Genomic DNA, 21,126 nt, shown 5'->3' with positions numbered 1-21,126 from the left:
TTACTAATTAAAAGCAAAAACAAAACAATAAACTAACCAATAAGAAAATCACCCCAAAATATGAAACAAGAAAGGGTATGAAACCACCATGTGTAAGAGCCAATAAGCACTTGATAAAATGTCCAATTTCACTTGCAGTCAAAGACACACAAAATATTAAAGAATTACAATATCTGCATTTATATACACACAAAATGATACACATTTTGCAAGGTCAACTTGGCAGTTCAACAGAAATTTTAAGCATGCGCACACTGTGTGTAACAATTCTATTTCTACAAATTAAAAGCAATCTACACATACATTCAATGTGTGACATTCATCAACACAAGAAGGTATGTACAAGGATGCTACAAGCACTATTTATAATAGCCAAAAAATAAACACCCACCACCAATGGAAACAATGCAAATTTGTTCGTATAATAAAAAATAATGCAGTCATTTCAAATACATAGACGAACAGAAGTGATACCTCTATAAGTGTGCTGATACAGAGATTTCAAAGCTCTTCGAAAAGGAAAATACAACTAGCATATGACATGATCCCACTTTCTTTTCTTTATGTACTACTCCTATGACATTTAAGGATCTTTTCAAAAGCATGAACAAATATTTCTCTAACTTAAAAGGTGACCTATTATAAACAGTGGGAAAGGTATACTAAAAAGGATAAATTCTCAATCTGGCTGAAAAAGACCAAAATGCTACTTATAGCCACCACTCTTAGCAAAATTTTTAAAACACCAATTAATTGATATATATTCAAACATAAAAATAAAATTGAAAAAATCATAAACATGTTTCAATATATAAAATAAATCATATAAATATATTACTATAAATATAATAAAGACCAAAAAGGTTAATTAAAAACTGAAAAATATTTATCACTGATTAAGACTTCAATCCTGCCTGATTAGGGAAAAGGATTCATAAACTGCTATTCTGAAAAATCAAAAACAATATAAGTTCAAAATACTTATGGTTCAAAGATAAAAAATATTTTAAAAGCAATTACATGTCTTAGGCATGCATTTAACGACCATTCAAATCATTTTCAGAAGTAGGTGAATTACCTGTTTTACAGACTAAGAAATCCTAAATATTCAGTTTTATTTATTCTACGTATCTGTCTAGTGCATCCTAATTTTGAAAGAACTGAAAATAGTATTACTAATTCAGAATCACCAGTCTATTAGCTTAACATTCACAAAGCAGTAGCATAAAATGACCTGCTTTACCTTAACTCTTAGTTTTTAATGGTAGCCATAACTTATTGAAATGAGAAGATGAGCTATGATGTCTAGGTACTACCTATGTACTATTTATAAATATCCCAAAGAAGTATTCTTATAATGATTAATTCAGTTCAAGAGTAAATCTTATGCAACATATTTCTAATATAAAGTATGTGGCTTTGGGTATGTACCTTTAAAAAATACTATTATTGACAAAGCAATATGTGCATACAGATAAATAATTTTCAGTACAGTGTAAAAAAGTACAATAGGGTAAAAGTCAAAATAAGTCTCCCTCCCATCCCAAACCCCCAAAGGCAGCGCAAAGATAAAGCTGTAAATTCTACCCCCAAAAAAGTATTTTAGTAACATACCTAAAACCAAAGCCTAAGAATTTGTTATTTTAAGCAAAACTCAAAACTTAAAAGCACAAAAACATGATATAAAACAAAGGATTAACTGAATTACACTACCTTGTTGCAAATCCCATGTGTTTAAATATCTGAAAAGAATGAGACTGTTTATGCTACCTAAAAATACTCACAAATAAAACCTTTTCAAATAAAACCTATCCCAAATATGAATTCATGGTTAACATATCCACAATTCATTAAATTCGGTACTGTCACCCCACACTCCAAATTGCTAACGTCAATCTAAATACTGAACAATTCAACTTCACAAATACTTCTTCCCTTCAATAAAGAAAACCCTATAAATACAAAGTCCTAAAAAGAAAAATATTTAAAATGACACAATATGACGCGCAACATTTTTTAAAATTGCAGTTTATTTTAATGCAGTGTATCTTTTAACGCAATGTTTTACAAAGGGCTAAAAATGGTTACTTGTTATTTGGGAGTAAAAGGGGAACTCTAAAAAAAATTTTAAATAGAAAGTCCTAAGTAGAATACGTTCAGAAATTGTTATTTTTCATTTAAAAAAAATGTTACTCATCTCAATGATATGCAGGTTCTAGGCAAACTATAAAGATTTATAATATCACATATAAAATGGAAAGAAAAAACTAACATATTTCCTGAATGTTTCCACCATCAAACCCATTTAAAGTCCAAACGCCACTGATACCCATAAAGGTGATTCAAGTTCAATAAATAAATTACATAAATAAATACGTTGTAAGTATTTTAAATACTTGTAAGCTAAAAATCACTAACTACTAAATGTCACCAGAGACACAGAACTTATTTAATGGATAGTCAATAATCAATGCTTAAATAAAAATCCATAATGTTCTGCTAAAAATTAAACCTTTAAAATAGTATTAAGTGCATACCCATTAAATCCAGTGACAATTTTCAGTATTCTTTCCTTCATTTCATCAAAGGGAATATATTCGACATTAGGGTTGGGAGGACCTCTCGGTTCAGGAGCTGAAGTTCTGAAATCATCCATCACTTTCTCCAGTTTGAAAATAAAATAGCCTTTAAATTGGGACCACTGAATCCTATAAGCAAAAAAACAAAAACAAAAACAAAAAAACCAAAAAAACACAGTAACATGTAGCTTTACAATTCCTGAACACAAAGCACAAATACAGAGTATACCATAACACTGATGCTAATAAAATTAAGATCTAAGTAAGAGGCAGTGAGAATGTCTTTGTTCAGTAGCACGTACCAGGCCTGATGAATCTGACTCACAAGCTCCACACTGGTTACAGCCAATTCTCCCCACTCCTGACCCAAATGAAACCCCAATCTCTGATAAAAATCTTTAAAATGAAAGGCTATTATGTATTATGTCTCATTTTTAAAACATTATTTTGACGCTATTGCTCCTAACAAACCAGCCAGGGGGGTGTAACTGTAGCATCTTAAAAAGGTTATTAGAAATTGGCCCCAAGTTCACATTTTAAATAGACAAGTCAGAATGACTCCAGACCCGAAGCTCTTAGTATCCAAGCTACAATGCTTACATAGACTAATAAAGGTTTCTTGTCTTCTACCTATGTTAAATACCAAAATAAACTGCAATTTTCCCTTTTTCTTTCAGCTAATATTTTCAGGATCTTATGTCTCTTAAAAGATACATATCACAGGTTCTATCCAACATGTATCTGCAAAGTAAAAATATATAATTTATGTGCTTTTAATATCTATTCATTTGCTAAGTTAATAGAAACATCTTTTATCCCTGTCCTCTTGTATTTTACCACTAATATAAAAAAAAAAAATTCGTGACGATACCTGCCTAAATAGCCTAATTTCCAGAAGATCCAAGAAATCAGGAACACCAACCATTTCCCCAAATAGAAAGGACAAACATTAATGGCAGCAGATAAATCTTACACAGGTGACTGCTTAACCAAAATAAGGGAAGTGGTAATCTGCACTCTCCTCTCCCTCCCACAATCCTACAAAAAACGGCAGCAGTTCTCAAAGTGCAGTGTAAGAGGCCAAAGCCATTTTTCTAAGAATAAGAGTTGACATTTTTACTGTTAATATTTGTCCTGACAGCGCAAGAAGAGCAACGGGGAAAATGAAGACACTTAGCAGAAATCAAGGCAAAAGTTCCAACTCCTATCTACTAGTAGCAGTCATCACCTTCCTCACCCACCACAAATTCACAGTAAAACAAAAAACCATTTCATTTAAAGTTTAATAAAACAAAAAAATTACTAATTTTATTAGTTTTCAACCTCTGAATATGCATCTTCTTAATATTCTGTGTAACAAAATGAGATGAATACATGAAAAACGTATCAAAATACTATACACATCTCAAGGAACAACAGTGGAATACTGTTGCCAGCTGAACTAGCTGCTATCTTAGAAGGCCATTTTGACTTGAAAGGACTGTCAAACAAGACTTTTTCAGACCAAGAGAATTTGGTAGACATTTTCTCAAAAACAAAGGACTTCAAGAGAAATAACTAAAATATTTGTGGCCAACGATAAAATCTGAACTTCGAAACAGAAAGTGAAAATTCTAGAAAATGTTTTTCAGTATGAGCCTAGAAGGCTCCTGATACATTCCCAAGACATTTCAGAAATCAGTCATTGTCTACATAAACAGTATTGGGTGACACCAAAAAAAAAAAAAAAAAGAAAGAAAGAAAAAAAAAAAGACTGACTACATCAAAATCAAAAACTTTTTTGTGTCTCAAAGGTCATTATCAACAAGTGAAAAGGAAATCCACAGAATGGAAGAAATACTTGCAAATCATCAGTCTGATAAGGTGTTAATAACCAGAAGATAAAAAGAACTCCTACAAGTAAGCAAGGACAGAGGAGGGCACAGGACACAACCCAATAAAAAAATGGGCAAAGTAGTTGAATAGACATTTCTCCAAAGATATACAAATGACTAATAAGCACATAGAAAGATGCTCAACATCACTGACCATTACGATAACATACATCAAAACAACAACGTGATGGAACTTCACATCCATTAGGTTGGCTGCTATCAAAAAAAAAAAAAAAATCAGGAAATAACAAGTAACTGGTGGCCAAAGATGTAGAGAAATTGGAACTCTGTGCACTGGCTGGTGAGCATGCAAAATGATGCAGCCACTATGGAAAAGTGTGGTGGTTCCTCAAAAAAACAAAACAAAAACAAAGAATTACCAGATGATCCAGCGATTCCATTTCTAGGTAAATACCTAAAACATGTGAAAGCAAGGACTCAATCAGACACGTGTACACCAATTCACAAAGCAGTATTACTCACAATAGCCAAGAGGTGGAAAATATCATCAATCAACAGATGCATAGATAAATAATGTGGTAGCTATACATGCAATGGGATATTGTTAGGGCTTAAAATGGAAATTCTGGCAGATGCTACAACTCTGAATAATCCTGAACACAATATGCTAAGTGAAATAAGCCACACACAAAAGAACAAATTTTATGATTTCACTTACATGAGGTATCTAAAGGTATCTAAAATAGAATCAGAGGCAAGGAGCAGAAAGGCATCAGCCAGGGGCTGGGGGGAAGGGAAGGATGAGGTGTTACTTTTTAATGGGTTCAGAGTTTCAGTTTGGGAAGATGAAAAAAGGCCTGGAGATGGATAGTGATGATGGTGGCACAAGACTGTGAATGTACTTAATGTCATGGAGTTACACTTAAAATATCAGGATTTGTTATGTATATTTTACCCCAACAGAAAAGTGTTGAAAATTGGACAAAAGATTCAAATAGGCATTTCTCCAAAGAAGATAAAGGGCCAATGGACACATTAAAAGACGCTTACCATTATTATCCATTAAGGAAACACAAATCAAAACCAGATTTCACAGGATACCATTTCACATCCACTAAGGTGGCTATAATCAAAAAGATGCGACAATAACAAGTGTTGGGGAGGATGCAGGGAAACTGGAAATCTTACACACTGTTGATGGGAATGCAAAATGGTGTAGCCACTGTGGGAAAATAGTCTGGCAGTACCTCTAAGTTAAACACAGAGTTAACATGTGACTTGACAATTCCATTCTATTAAATGAATAAATTATATGGTATATAAATTTTATTAATATCAAAAAATTTTAGAGAGGATGATTATCAAAAGCTTTTTGCATGATCACCTCTTCCTTCCATTCCCTGGTTTATTTTGGGAAGGTTTTGTGAGCAGAGGCAGCACATTATAACTTCTGTCAGGCCTCTTACTAATTTCTGGTTAACATACAATTGCCAATGGTTACTAAAATTTATCTCTAAATTTCAATGGACTCCCCACAGGCATTCAACTAAAACACACCAAGGAAGATTACTGAAAGAGAAGTCTTATGCTTTTCATTTTTTAATTTTAATTAATTTTTTTTTTAGAGAGAAAGCATGCACGCACACACAAGTGGCGGGGAGGGGGGCAACAGAGAACGGGGATGGCGGAGAATCTTAAGCAGGCTCCATTCCAAGTGCGGAGCCCTACACGGGGCTTGATCTCATGACCATGAGAGCATAACCTGAGCCAAAATCAAGAGTCCAACGCCCAGCTGACTGAGCCACCCAGGCATGCTCCCTACCCCCAGTTTTCATTTCTTAAATTAAAAATTATTTTTGTTGTTTTTAAAGCCACTAAGTAATAATCTGTTTTACAACTTAGGATTTCTACACACATAGAAGCTTTTCCCTATCTTTCCATTAACTACTTTCTAATCCACCCACGCTATCAAAAACAAAAAACCCACAAACACACACACACACACACACACACAACAGCCACACACATTAACAGGAATTAGCTAGAGAAGAAAAGATAGAGCCTAGGTAAGCAAACAGGGAGCTTCAAAGACTATATTAACTTGTCAGACAGGAATTAAGTCGCATAAACTAAAATGAATTTTGTACACATTGTATTTTAAGTTTCAAAGGTATCAAAAGCAGAGTAACTCTGATCCAAGAGATGCAATTCAGAAGTCACTACACCATACATAGATAAAAAACCACTTCTACAAAAATATGAAAGATGAAGCTTTTTGTTACACTACCACTATGTGATAAAACCAAAAACAGAAAATGCTTCCCTGAATATTATATAATTTGAACACAAGAACAGGCCATGAGCAAATCAACTAAGAATTTGGCAACAAAAAAATATTTTCTTAGGAATGTACTCATTGGTTGAGTAGAAACTAAAAATGAACCAAAAAACCCTTATTTTTCAAATAAAATTATTCCACAAAGATGCTCATAAAACATAATTTTCAACTTTAGAATCAAATCAATTCCTCCACATAAAACTTTTCAAAAAATACTTTTAATTTAATCTGCTTTGTTAAAATTAACTCACGAATTTACCGAAATTGTTCATTTTTTTAAAAATAACTTCACCTTCCTCCACTTTTTCTTCTCTTTCCTGTCCATCTTTCCTTTTATGCAGTTTCTCCTTTAGAAAGGCACAACTTATATCACTAATAAAGATATCCTATGAAATATCACACAATGACCTTTGTATCTCCACAGGAATTTACAAGTCTATACTAAAACAACCATGTTTCCCTCACAGTTCACAGGTTAAAGGTATTTTTTAGAGGCTCAAGAGCAGAAAATCTAGCCCTTATTTTCTCAGCTGGGTCTAGAACACTTTAGGGGCCAGTGACCACCATCTTAACTTACTGCCTCTTACAGTTCCAAATTCTATTAAGATTACTTCTCTCAGCCTCAATGGCTTCCACACAAAATCTGTGTGGGAAGCTAACACAAGAGAGCACGGGAGAGCCCTATTATCTCCAGGGGATAGCAAATACTACACCATTTGCAAATATCAAAGGGGAATATGTGAAGAATGAATGAATAAAAACAAAAAGAAATTTAAGGGGGCCGGATGACAAGTTTATAAAGTCCTCAAAAGGTAGCTATTCGAATCAGGCAATTTAAAGTGTCAGAATTTGGGGTGCCTGGGTGGTTCAGTCAGTTGGGTGTCTGCCTCCAGCTCAGGTCATGAACCCAGGGTCTTGGGATCAAGTCCCACATCAGTATCCCTGCTCAGCAGGGAGTCTGCTTCTGCCTCTGCCCCTCCCCCCTGCTTGTGATCTCTTTCTCTCCCCCAAATAAATACAATCTTAAAAAAAATAGTGTCAGAATTTTTACATGACAAGACAGAGTAAAACCAAGTAAATTTAATCTGAATATTGAATTACATGAGCAAAAACACGTGGCAAAGTAAGAACACACTCTGAACTGCTTACACAACACAATGATAGCATTTTTAAGAACTTTAAAACACAAATTACTAATTCAGAAAACTTCTGTAAGCAGGGTCCCAATCAAGAGAATATTCCTTTTTCATCATGATTATACCATACCATATTTTATCAATTAAATGAGCAAATAAAATATATCATAGAGAGCCCAGAAATAGACCCAACACAAAAGGAAACTTGGTATATTGGAAAGGACCAATTACTCAGAAAATACCCTAAGAAATATTAGGACTACTACAAAATTTTACCAAAGTGTAAAAAATAATTTTTCTGATTATATTAATAGTACAGTCATAAAAAATTAGAAAATACAGATAGAAACAAAATGAAAACTGCCTAAGAACTACCTGGTAATTATCATCAAAATACATTTTAGTGTATTTTTCACTAAACTTTATTCTATTCTACTCATTTATTAAAATATGGCATTCTATTTTGATATCCCTTTTCTTTCCCTCCTTATTCACTATGGGTACTGTCACATGATTAGTAGTCTCTGAGAGTAGGATTTTTAATTTGTATCACATATAGTTGTACCGTTATTTAATACCTGCCATTTAAAAAAGAGATTTTCTTCCAGCTGATTACAATTAAAAATAACTGTGGTTAAAATCCTAATAAACTTTTGATGCATCTGTTTATTACTTCAAGACAGATTCATTCCTTAAGTGGAATTACTAAGTCTAAAATATAAATATCAACTTCTGATACGTACTTTCAAAAGCCTCTCAGAAATACTGTACCACTTTAGAGTGTCATCAGTATAGAAACACCTATTTCATTCAAGTATTAAATTCTTTCAAAACTCCTGTCACAATTTAATAGTAGAAAAACACTTTAATTTGCATTTCATTCACTGCTAGTAAAATTGAATATTTTAACCTATGTTCACTGGTCACAAGACATTTCTTTTGTGTCTGAAAAGGTCCTCTACAATCCTGTCATCCTGGGGTTCCTCAACTTTGGCACCACTGACATTGTGAGCCTGGTAATTCTTTCTAACAGGGGAATGTCCTGTCTGGGGCAGGATGTTGAGCAATCCCTGCTTGAAGTCAGTAGTGCCCAATCCCCACTCTCTCAAAAGTTGTAACAACCATAAACATCTACAAACACTGCCAAATGTTACACAGCAGACAAAAATAGTCCCCAATTAAGAACCGCTACCCCATCCCCACTCCCTTTAAAATTGTCTTTTTCTTACTCTTATGGTATCATAGAAAAAGTAAATTCTTATCTGACACAAATATGAACCTAACTTTTGAATTCCCATTTTGTACTGATTGCTTAAAAATACAGCAATTGTTTTTACAAAAATGTTGACGTGACACTAAAATTTTTATCTAATTTCTCCGATTTTGAAATTCCCTGGAAAGGTTAACACATTTTCTTGCTCAGAAACTCGTATCTGAGGATGGCATGGTATTTATCTGCTTCAAAGCAATAAAGTTCTCATACAAATACTGAAAGTGAATTTTTCAAAGTAAGAGTACTAAAATATCTCCTGATAGTTGTACATATCAAGGATCCAATCCGATGGAAAAGAAAAGCTTCAAGAGGTAACACAAACGTTCAGATAATACCTCAGCATGAACTTGGGTTTCTTCTTTGGCAACTTATATATTCACGATAAGGATTCTAACACGGCTGAAGAGTCAAGTTACTTTTCTCTACTCACCCACTTCTCCCTACCAATTAAAGCAAAAAGTTGAAGAAACAGTGTGAGCCTGATTTATGCTTAAGTCTTAGCTAAACTTTGGCCCCTTACTGAAACTCTAAAATTTATTAATATACCAACATGAGCTCTTCTGTCCCCCATAAACAGCTGAACCAAAGATACATCTCCTCTAACACTAAGGCTCAGGTTGAAGGCAAACAACCAATTCAGAACTCAGAGGGTACCGGAGTTTTTTAATAGCACTAGCTTAATGGCTGAGGTGGATCTATTCTGCCGAACAGCTCTTCTTACCACTTTCACCACTACTGCTATCACTTTCCCCACAATCCATATGATACCAATTCCAAATTTCCATCAACAGGCATCGGTCCATTCCTTCATTGTCACGTTTACCAGAGCCTGGGTAGGCCCTGGGCCCTTTTTGCATTCTACCAACTCACCCTACACATCAGGGTCAACAGCAGTTAGAAAACTCAGAAGAAATACAACACTGATCCTCCTCCACTAATAAAATTAGTTTAGAAAACAAGATACGAAGACAATAAACAAATAAAACATCTTAAACCATGAGTTGTAGAGATTTAGTGATGGTACAACAGAACCTAGAGAAAGGAAATATGAAATGTAGGCTTAGAGCTATCTAGGAAAGGCTTCAGGACAAAGCAGGACTGCAAGCTGGACCTGTAGAAGAATGAGTAGAATATGGAAAAACAAAGTGGAAAAGTACAGGACCTAAAAGTAGAAGCTTAAAAGGGACAAATTTCCCAACCATTATTGACATTTTCGGCTACAGAGTTCTACGTTATGATGGAATGTCCTGTACATTGTGGGATGTTTAGCAAAGTCCCTGGCCTCTACAACTTGATGCCAGTAGCCCTCCCATCCAGAGTGGTGACAACCAAAAATATCTCCAGAAAGTAACAAATGAACCCTTGGGGGAAAACTGCTGCCCCCCATACACATCGAGTACCACGGCAATACACAATACCTTTTGTTGAGGATTACACTGGTTCCTGAAAATTAGCAAGGTTGGGAAAATGACAACTGCCAGATCAAAGTCCCACAAAATTTGAAGAATAAAATAATATGCATATACATTTTTTAATGGCAGAAAAATTCTAAAATGCAGAAGATTCATTAAAAAATAAATAAAACACTCATTCACATTAAAGTCTATCTCACAAATCATCTTCAACTGTACAGGAAAATGTGTTGTGGAGATGTAACCTTAAATTTTTTTCTCAGGTGTAATCTTGTGTACTGAGAAAGGTGGAGGTAAAAACAACAACAAAAGTCTTTCCACACTGACCCAGAGACAAACTCATGTGGTGCAAAGCAAAGAAATCAGCAATTGTTGGGGTGTTTTTTTCTTTTTCTTTTAGTAGGTTCTATGCCCAGGTTGAAGTCCAATGTGGGGCTTGAACTCATGACCTTGAAATCAGTACCTGAGCTGAGATCAACAGTCCGATGCTTAACTGACTGAGGCACCCAGGCACCCCGGGTTTTCTTTTTAAGGAGACTGAAAGGTTTGTATGTAAATGATGAAGGCTTTACAGTTTCTGTTATTGAAATATAAAAATGAGTTTACACATTCACAGGTGATGGGAGATTACTGTACACTTTAGTACACAGGGTTCATCGTGGAGAATCCTGAGTTTCAAAACAAGGCTCAAAGAGTCTAATAGTATTTGCAATAATGGCTTTTAGTAGACTAGTATATGTCTGTTTTCTGCTATGTCATATACAGATTGTTTTTATTCATATTTTGAAGTATGCCCCAGAGTTACATGCTACTCTAAAATTACTAATTAAAGACATAATTACTTAAGAAGCATTTTTCTGTATCTACACTCTCAAAAGGAAGAAAAACGTATCATTAAAAGCACAGCATCTACTACAAGGAAAATTTATACTCTGGTTCATGAACTGTCTGAACGTGTGGAAAACAAACACATGAACAATGAAATGGAGAGCCCTTCCTGAGAATGTCCCTCTATATGTGATGAAACCAAGAAAATAAACTGGAAGCTTGGCTGAGTTCAAATTTCAGCTCAGCCACTTTTTCATTTCTCATCTAAGATTATCTAAAATAGTCCCTCCTTTGTTTCCCCATCTATAAAATGGAAATAACTGTACCTACTTCACAGAATTGTGAGGATTAACATTAGTATAAGCAGAGTGCTTGTTAGCAAAGTAACTCACACTAAGAAAGCACTCAATGGTTGTTTTTCCTCAAGAAACTCAGGACAGGGAGAACATCTGAGAATATTACAGTAGAACTAACTATGCAGACAGCTTTCCAGGTGGCATTACCAAGAAAAGAATTAGAACAGTGAGCAAGACCTCTGTTAGACCATACTAAAATGCTTGGGCTGATCTTCTGTACTGTCACACCACAGACTGTAAGAATTTCAGGCAATCTCTCTGGTCTAAGAGTACTTCTTTAACTATTCCCCTCATTAGAGAGGAGAAAATCTTTTACCCAATATTCCTCCCTCCACCACTAACAAAACTATTACCTTCAAAAAAAAAAAAAATACATGAGGTATTGCAGCTAACAGATAAGAAGAGAGACTAGGAAAAGACACCTATTTATCACCTAGTTTTGTCAAACCTTAGTTATATTTTTTACAGTTCTTGATGAAGTAGAAAATATATTATTGCACTTGCTCCAAAAATTCTTTGACTCCACCAGGATCTCCAATGCATTGATACTCCTACCTTTTTACAGTGCCTCATCTCCTTTGATACCCACTCTCTTCATTATCCAGCTTAAATTAAAATTCATAATCATTATAATCACCCCCATGCATACAGTTGACTCTCTAGTCCCTCTTTGCCTTCACTGTACTCACAAAATCAACTACACTGGTTAAATATAATCCCCACCAAATCTGTGCCCAGGAAGAGGAACACTAAAGTTATGGAAAAATGCACCACCATGCCAACTGGACTCAAGTACACTATTAATCTGACAGGTAATAAATTCCCCCAGTTTATTCACTCTCAGGCTCTTGGAGATAACTATTTTGTGTCATCCTCGTCAACCTGTTCAACATCATGTTCTTCCTCAACATCACACTCAATGACTCTGCTTCCTGCTTCACTTACAAAACTGAAGCAGTGAAGAATCTCCACAGTTGCACCACATTTACCCATCTACTAGCAGGATCGCGTACACACCCGGAATTCCCACTGGTAATCACAGATGAACTATTCATTTTCTCATCCCTTCACATACCAGATTCTCTCCTTCTGTGCACCTACTCAGGAGCATCACTTGTGTAATTCTCCCCTTTCTCCTGTCAACTACATCTACATCTACTTTTTAATCTCTAATGGATCATTTCCATTACCACGCAAGTATGTCCATATTTCTCTCATCTCAAAAATTTCCACTTGCCCTCCTATCCCCTACATTATTTATTTGCTGTCGTTGGCAGGAAAATTCCTTAAAAGAGTTGTCTCCCTCCTGTTATCTCTCAAACCCACTCCAAACAAGCTTTCAGCCCCACCACTGAAATTAATCTGCTCTTAACAAAGTCATCAATGACTTCCATATTGTTAAATCCAAAGACCAATTTTCACACTTCATCCTTAATTAGCCTATAAAGAGTATTTCACACAGATGACCATTCTTCCTTAATTATTTTCTTTTAAATCAGCGGCCTTTGTTGCTCATTTTTCTTTATAGGTTTCCCAAACTTCTCACCTCTAGAGTGATCCAAAGCTCAGAATATCTCTTCTCTGCCCACACTTGGGGATCTCATCCAGTCTGGAGATTTTAAATTCCATCTCCACATTCATCATCCATCCAACCACCTGCTCCACATCAATATAAAATTCAGCATGTCCAAAACTGAACTCCTGATCTTTCCTATGAAGTGCCCCTGCCACAACCTTTCCCACTGCATACGTGATGAAATTCCATCTTCTAGCTGCTCAGGCAAAACCCTTGAGTCATTCTTGACTCCATTCTCTCTCTCATACACCACAGCCTATTTACAGGAAATCCTGTCAGTTGTACCTTCAAAATATATAAAGAATATGACTAATCCTCACCACCTCCAGCTACCTGAGCCACTATCATTCTTCAATAATATTACCTTCATCTTCAACAACCTGCTTCTAGCTTATTTTACGTAAAGCACATTTTCAGCACAGCTATTTCTAAAACACCCTCTTAACACTTAAGTCAGATAATGTCACTTCCCTACTCCAAACTCCATACTGGCTCCCAACTTCAATCAGAGTAAAGCCCTTAAAGTCCTTACAATGGTCCACAATGCCTTACAAAAGCTAACTCCAATCCCCTTTACCTCTCTGACCTCCTCTCCATGGTCAGTCTACTGCAGCCACAGTGACCTCCTTGTTTGTTAGTCTGTGAAAAGGCAGGACACATTCTTACTTAAGTACTTCTGTGCAGGAAGATTCCTCTACCTGAAATGCTCTTCTACTATGTAAGGCTTAATATGACCACAGTATTTAAAATCACAAGTTCCTCTCCAACTTTAACACTCACTTTCCCTACCCTTCATATTTTTCCATTGCCCTTACAATCAAGAAACATAATATATAATTTATTACATTTACTACCTGCCCACATATTTGTCCACACACACACACACACACACGTATCACAACTACCATGAATATGTCTGACAAACACGAAGTGCTCATTAATTATTTGGTGAATATCTTGAAGCCTGATTTGGTGGAATAATACAACCCAACTACAGTAGAAAAAAAAAAAATCAGGAATATACCACTTTATAAACAGATTTAGGAAGTACTATATGTGCAACTTTTTGCAAAAGGAATACAGATTCATATTTAAACTGCAATGCATAACAGAAATAGGAGCAAACACATAACCACTAATATAAGACACTAGTCTCAGCCCTTTGGACATATTAATTCAACCCTCACAACCACCCTATGAGTTAGGCAGCATTATTTCACCAATCTTATCAGTAAGCAACTAAGAAACAGAGGTTAAATAACCTGCCCATGGTTGCGCAACTAGTAAGTGGCAGAGCCAGGATTTTAACCTAAGCATTGTGGATTCAGAATCCATACTCTTAGAAAGTCATGACATCTAGTTAAGGCAGGGAGGGAGGGAAGGAAGAAGGAAGGAAGGAAGGGCGGGCAAACATGCATCTCCTAAGCTACTCCGTAATAGGAAAAGATCCAAGAGTCTACCTGCCTTCAGGGAATTCACAATCTAAACAAAAAAGAGTAACAAAATCTACACATAAACGATGGAAGCAATCATAAAGTACTCTACTTATTGGGCTAAGACTTGCCTATATGCAGACTTCTGTATGTATCTTAAAAAGATGAGCGCAAAGGAAAAGAGAGGTCCCTGTTCCAGGCAGAGGGGAACAGTATGTGCAAAGTCACTGAGATGAGAGCAGGATCCACCACAGAACTTTTGAGTAGTTAGGAAGGCAGAAAAAAACAAAGGGAGCAAATTGGGGAATAGCAAGTTAAGCAGAGACACAATCATATACATCTTAAAACATCTTGATAAAGATTTTAAATTTTAAATTAAGCAAGGAGGAGGGTGCATAAAAATTTTAATTGCGGGGCGCCTGGGTGGCACAGCAGTTAAGCATGTGCCTTCGGCTCAGGGCGTGATCCCAGCGTTATGGGATCGAGCCCCACATCAGGCTCCTCCGCTATGAGCCTGCTTCTTCCTCTCCCACTCCCCCTGCTTGTGTTCCCTCTCTCGCTGGCTGTCTCTATCTGTGTTAAATAAATAAATAAAATCTTTTAAAAAAAATTTTAATCGGGGAATAACATGACAGTTACATCGTAGCAGGAGCACTGCTAATAACAGATCAGAGACTAAACAGAGAAAGTAAACTGCAGTTTAGGAACTAATTCAGAAAAGCCTACAAAGAAACTCGGGCAAGATGAGAATGATTGATAATGTCTACAGAACGGTAACCCCAACGTTTGAGAATCTTCATGTCCATTTCCACTAATACTGTCATATTTCAAGTTCTCATTTCTTCCATCCTAAACTCCCATTATAGCCTCCTAAGTGATTTCCCTAGCTCACCTAAATTAGACACCAGTTCCCCAAAGCAAAGCTCTGCTGTATCTCTCTACTAACAACAAACTTTCAATAACTTGTAAAATCTTTCTAAACGCAAAATTCTATGTATCAGCAAGACACTGATTTATCCCAAATACACCTTCATAACCACACACCTTCTCCTGACTTTCCAGCTCACTGTTCCCTCTAGCTGGATTAAGCGAAACAGCCTCCTGTCTCAGGAAGCTTTCCCTAATCCTCAGCAATTAACTTCTCTTACGCTCCCGAAGCAGTTTATTACTCCCTTAAAGCAACTACTATATTCTGCCCAGATCATAATCGCTAGGTTCTAGATTTTTTTTCCCCCTTGTGAGGTTCCATGAAGCTAAGCATCATGCAACAGATTTTTTTCTTTGGTGAAGGAACTGTCTTTTGCTATGGAAACACTTTGACAGGAACTTAAGCAAAAGCTATGCTTCAAATTGTAAGCATTTCAACAATTCAGAGATGTTAAGAACAATGAATTTCTCAATAAAAGAACTGGGATTCTTTCTTGCAAATCACAGTTATAACCATAACAGTTTTAAGATAACAATTTTAATACTTTACCTGTATGAACTGGGGATGCTGTATATGCATGCATATATGCCTGCTACAGCATATACCAATGAGGTTGGCTCCCCAGCTCCTGGTTCCCACTTTCTTAGAAGGGATGTAATACACAAAGATGGTCCTCCAGGAATCAATTCTTTCCTGTCCATATTACTTGCCCCCTCCCCTGCAAAAAGTGGATTAATCCTGGGGTCAGCCAATTGGACATTTCACCCCTGAAATGTGAAATATGGAGAGAACATAGATCGGAAGTTACTGGACTAAATCACCCCTTTAAAGGAAACATCCAGCAACTTCCAGTCCAGCCCCTGAGGTACCCCATTCTCATATTCTTGGCTTGGTAGTTTAACTCAACCTGTGATTCTAAGTTCTACCTCAATATCCTTCCAATAAATCTGTCTCTTCTCTCATTTTTGAGGGGGCTTACGAGAATCAAAATCAGTCTGTTCTGCTTACAAGCAAAAAAGCCTTAAATTAACTTGATCCTTTCAAAAAGTCATATATTCTTTGAGGATTACATATTTAATGCTCTATCTTTAAGTAGAAATCTGAGCTGAGAAAAAAGCCTCTTCTGGATTTTCAAATTACAACGTAAAAGTTCACTTCCTATATTTTAATATTTAAAATGCTATGACACTATTAAATTAATTCAAGTCTAAGTGGACATTCCCAAATGAGCCTACTGAACATTCAGTCTAGCAGACTACCCACTGTATTCAGAGATTCTGGGTTTTAGTTTTGTTCTCTGCATGTAATTCTCCAGAATGTCAAAGACCCTATACATTGTTATATGCGCTGACAATCTCTTTATGACAGATCACTACTATAAAGTAACTTTATTGCTATTTTCTTCTTTATTAGCACCTTCTCCCTTGACTACAGTTTTAATTTTATCTTTTTCCAATACAAATATCCAAGGTCTTCAAAAACCTTGATTTTCCTAGATCAGAAATTAGATCTGAATTTATAAATGTATATATTTATGAATTGATAAGAAGGTTGTATATTTCAGCCAATAATATCTATGAAGTTCTTTTCAATGGGAATATAAAAAATAGAAAATATTTAAAAAGGTAACTGCTTAAAAGTCAGAGAAATTATAAATTAAGAAAAATGAAGTTACTGATGGTGAAATTCTCTTATAGATAAATAAAAATATTAAACTGAATACTAGAAAGCAACGCTGACCCAAATAGTATTTTTAAAGGGCTACTGGCATTTCTTTTTCAACTATTCCTGAAAAATATGAATTTGATTCCTTAGAACACAAAGGTTTGCTCGAGTATGTTTTAGTCTTTCCTGGTGGCTTTTTTTTTTTTTTTAAGCTACTAACTAAATTCTCACTTCCACTTTGTATTCTACTGAATGAATATGAAATTTCAGCAAATTCTGGGGCATACAAATGGAGAAACTGTCATTTCTTTCTTCTATGAAAAACTACATTGTTCAAATAGTTTTACATAGGTATCCTACTTTTATAATAAAAAATAATTTTAAATACCCGGCCACACGTAAGAAATTCAGTAATTTAAAAAATGAGCACACTTAGAAAACTTCATCCCATTAACATGATTCTGTAACTTCAAGTTTTGTACTGTTCAACTATAACTTTTTAAAAAGCAAAATCTTTAAGAATCACAAGGATACGATTTTTTATCCACAATTCTTGTAATGATCTGAACAACTTTTGAAGACTACTAACTAAATATAAAAATATACTTATGTTTCTTAAAACTTTTGATCTGAAATATGCCAATAATTAAGTCAATCTTACACTGAATACTCAGAAGCCTTTCCTTCAAGAATGAACAATATTTCCAAACTGTACTAGCCATCTAATACTTAAATATGTGCTAAAACTTCAAAGAGCTAATAGCACCATATTCATCAAATCTAAATCAGGATCAACTGTAAGACTCTCCAATGTTTTAAGAATTCTAGACCACTACTGATATTTGAAAGACATTCTTCAGAGCTATTAAAACATAGGAAAAACATATGCCAATGAAGAAAATTTATCTTAATTTTAATTTAAAAATGTCTTTTTTTAACTCGGGGGTTAAACTTTTCTCTTTTTTCTTTTTTTAAAGATTTTATTTAGTTATTTCGGGCGGGGGGGGAGCAAGGGCAGGAGAGCATGCAAACAGGGGGAGGGGCAGAGGGTGAGGAAGAGAATCCTAAACAGACTCTGTGCTGAGTGCTGAGCCTGAAGTGCAGCTTCTGATGCAGGGCTCCACCTCAGAACCCCTGAGATCATGACCTGAGCTAAAATCAAGAGTCAGACACTCAACCGACTGAATCATCCAGGTGCCGCAAACCTTAATTTTAATAAAATTTGTGATGTCAAAATTTTTAGAAATATCTGGAATTTATACACACACACACACACACAGAGCAGAAAAAATCTGAAAAGCAGAAATGTAAAGCAATTTCAATTTTATTCCCATCTAATCTAGCCAAACTCTATAGCACTTGATACATTATAAGGCTATTATCTCCTGAAACTAAAGCTTTTCTCTCCCTACCCAAAATCTAAAATCAGAACTCTATGACAAAAACTATTATTATTATTGGTTTACCCCTTCTATACCTGATTAGTCTTAGGCTCATAGCATATGATAATTTAAGGGTCAACTGAAAAAAAATTACTCTCTAAAGGAACTACACTTAAAGTTCCCCCCACCCTAATTTTAAAAATGAAGATAACATATTTGATACAGGTGAATACTGAAAAAAGCAGAAAGCAAAATATCATATGAAATATAATACTGTAATGCTAAAATAATAAATACTATAAGCAACTATGGTTTGTTTCCTCACCACTGCATTCCCAGCAGCTAGCACAGAACCTGGCACAGAATATATGCTTAACAAATATCTGCTGACTTAAGTAACATCTTAAGAGGTGTGAAGGAATGAAGGAACATAAGCAAACAATGCACAATCAAAAATTACACAAAAATTAAGCGGTAAGAAGAAGGTAACAAAAGGAACTTCGACATTCAGAAAATTTCACACCAGCACATCTTATGTAGAATATAATATGAATTACCATGTAGTAAGCTTTCAATAAATCCCAGCCCCTTTTCTTCCCTGTTTTCCTTTAAACAGAGTACACCTAAAATATTTACTTCACAAAACTCAATGAAATTCAAAAATTTCAAGAATATATCTGCATACCTGAATCTAATCAGTAATATAAAAAGAAAGATGTACTAATTGCACAAATCAGTTGCAAATGTGATGGACTGAATGTGTTCTCCCAAAATTTTTATGTTGAAGCTCTAACACATAAAATAACAGTATTTGGAGATGAGGTCTTTGGGAGGCAATTAGGTATAGATGAGATCATGGGGGTGGGGCCCTAATGATGGAATTAATGTCCTTATTAGAGACACCAGAAAGAGAGGTTGCTTGATGTTTCTCTATTTCACCTCCCTCACACACCCACCCTCTTCTCTCCTTTCCCCTTGCCATGTGAGGACAGAGCAAGAAGGTGGCCTTCTGCAAACCAGGAAGAGAGTCCTCACCATAGCCCAAACATGCTGGCACCCTGATTTCAGACATCTGGCCTCCATAACTATGAGAAAATAATTTCTGTTGTTGAAGCCATCCAATCTATGGTATTTTGTTATTGTGACGTAAGATAAGACAGCAAATCAACTACTGAAGAAAGTGACATATACTACAGAAATATATAAAGATCAAAAACCAAATTATGACCTCTAAAGAGCCCAGCTTGGTAGAGAAATAATTGTTGTATTAAAATACCCATAACATAGAACAGAAAACAATAAATGGAAATTTATGAAGGCAAAGTTACTATATTGTTTGAACATCTGGAAAGGCTTAGACACAAGCAGAGTCACCAAAGGATAAACAGAATCTAGACATAGGGAAACTGAAAGAGAAGAGAAACCAAGTTCCTCTCTCTCTCCCTCCCTTCCTCCCTCTCTCTCACATACACATCTCGAGATTTGGACACAGTAGTTTCTATTATTTTCTAAAGTTAGAAAGAATACTTCTTTAACAGATGAAGACAAGATTTTACTTTTTCTTCCATTTACATATTTAATCCAGCTTTCTACTTCACGTCACATTCTCAGCAAGGCAATTTCAGCCCCCTCAACGCTTGGGAAACCACAAGCAGAAACAGATTAGTAAGCAAACAGCTGCAATAAAAGATGCGATCAATGCATGTCAGAAATATGGTGGTTTCTATTAAGAAAAGGGGATCTGAGAAAGCTTTTCAGCAGATTACTATGTATTTGAATAGAGCTATCTGAACAATCTTAAAAGACAAGGGGAGGTTATGCCATGAGGAAGACTATCAGAGGCAACCAACAGAAAGATGCTATTAGAATTTAATACTAGCAAAATAGAGCACTGCATATTCAGTGAAATGCAAATAATTTGGGCAAGTTAGAAAGGTGCCAAAAGAAAAGACTGGATACGTAAGAAGAACCCAAATCAAGAAAGAATTTTAATGAGTAAGACAGTATTTGCCTCACTGGAAGAATAAAAATGTAAGAAGGAATGATATTAACTAGTAATGTTAACAAGGGAGACTTCAAAGGGAACAGAGTGACCACACATCCTAGTTAGAATAGTCCTGGTCTACATCTGTTCACCTGGTGTTCCACCCAGTTTACCACCTGTACCATATTTAATGAAGTGTTATTAGTAACTGCATTAAAATATGCAGGTTTGGTAGGCCTCTCCACTTTATACTTCCAACTTCTGCCATGATCCTATCAGCTTGTTTATGAAATGCATGGATAATGAAGAGAGTCCTCACTTTAATGTGCAGTTAAATCTGAAAGACAGAAATAACAAATTTATCTTTCTCTCACCATTTCCAGACTCAATGTATCTAACCC

General features: G+C 35.4%; 1 protein-coding gene across 4 annotated transcripts in view; it reads right to left on the bottom strand.

Moving 5' to 3' along the window:
• Positions 1–21,126, bottom strand: part of PPP4R2 (protein phosphatase 4 regulatory subunit 2) — a 52,908-nt gene that overhangs the window by 14,787 nt on the left and 16,995 nt on the right. For 2 of the 4 annotated variants that reach the window (XM_026501246.4, XM_044385015.3), the window contains exon 3: positions 2,538–2,708. The exons of the other annotated variants lie outside the window; for them this stretch is intronic. In XM_026501246.4, the coding sequence (XP_026357031.1) occupies positions 2,538–2,708 (171 nt within the window). The remainder of the gene's footprint in view (positions 1–2,537; positions 2,709–21,126) is intronic. 4 annotated transcript variants of the gene reach the window in all.

The sequence above is a fragment of the Ursus arctos genome, unplaced genomic scaffold, assembly GCF_023065955.2.
Source record: "Ursus arctos isolate Adak ecotype North America unplaced genomic scaffold, UrsArc2.0 scaffold_14, whole genome shotgun sequence".
Classification (NCBI taxonomy): domain Eukaryota; kingdom Metazoa; phylum Chordata; class Mammalia; order Carnivora; family Ursidae; genus Ursus; species Ursus arctos.
The sequence above is the reverse complement of the archived record's forward strand: the minus strand, read 5'-3'. Positions and strand labels throughout refer to the sequence as shown.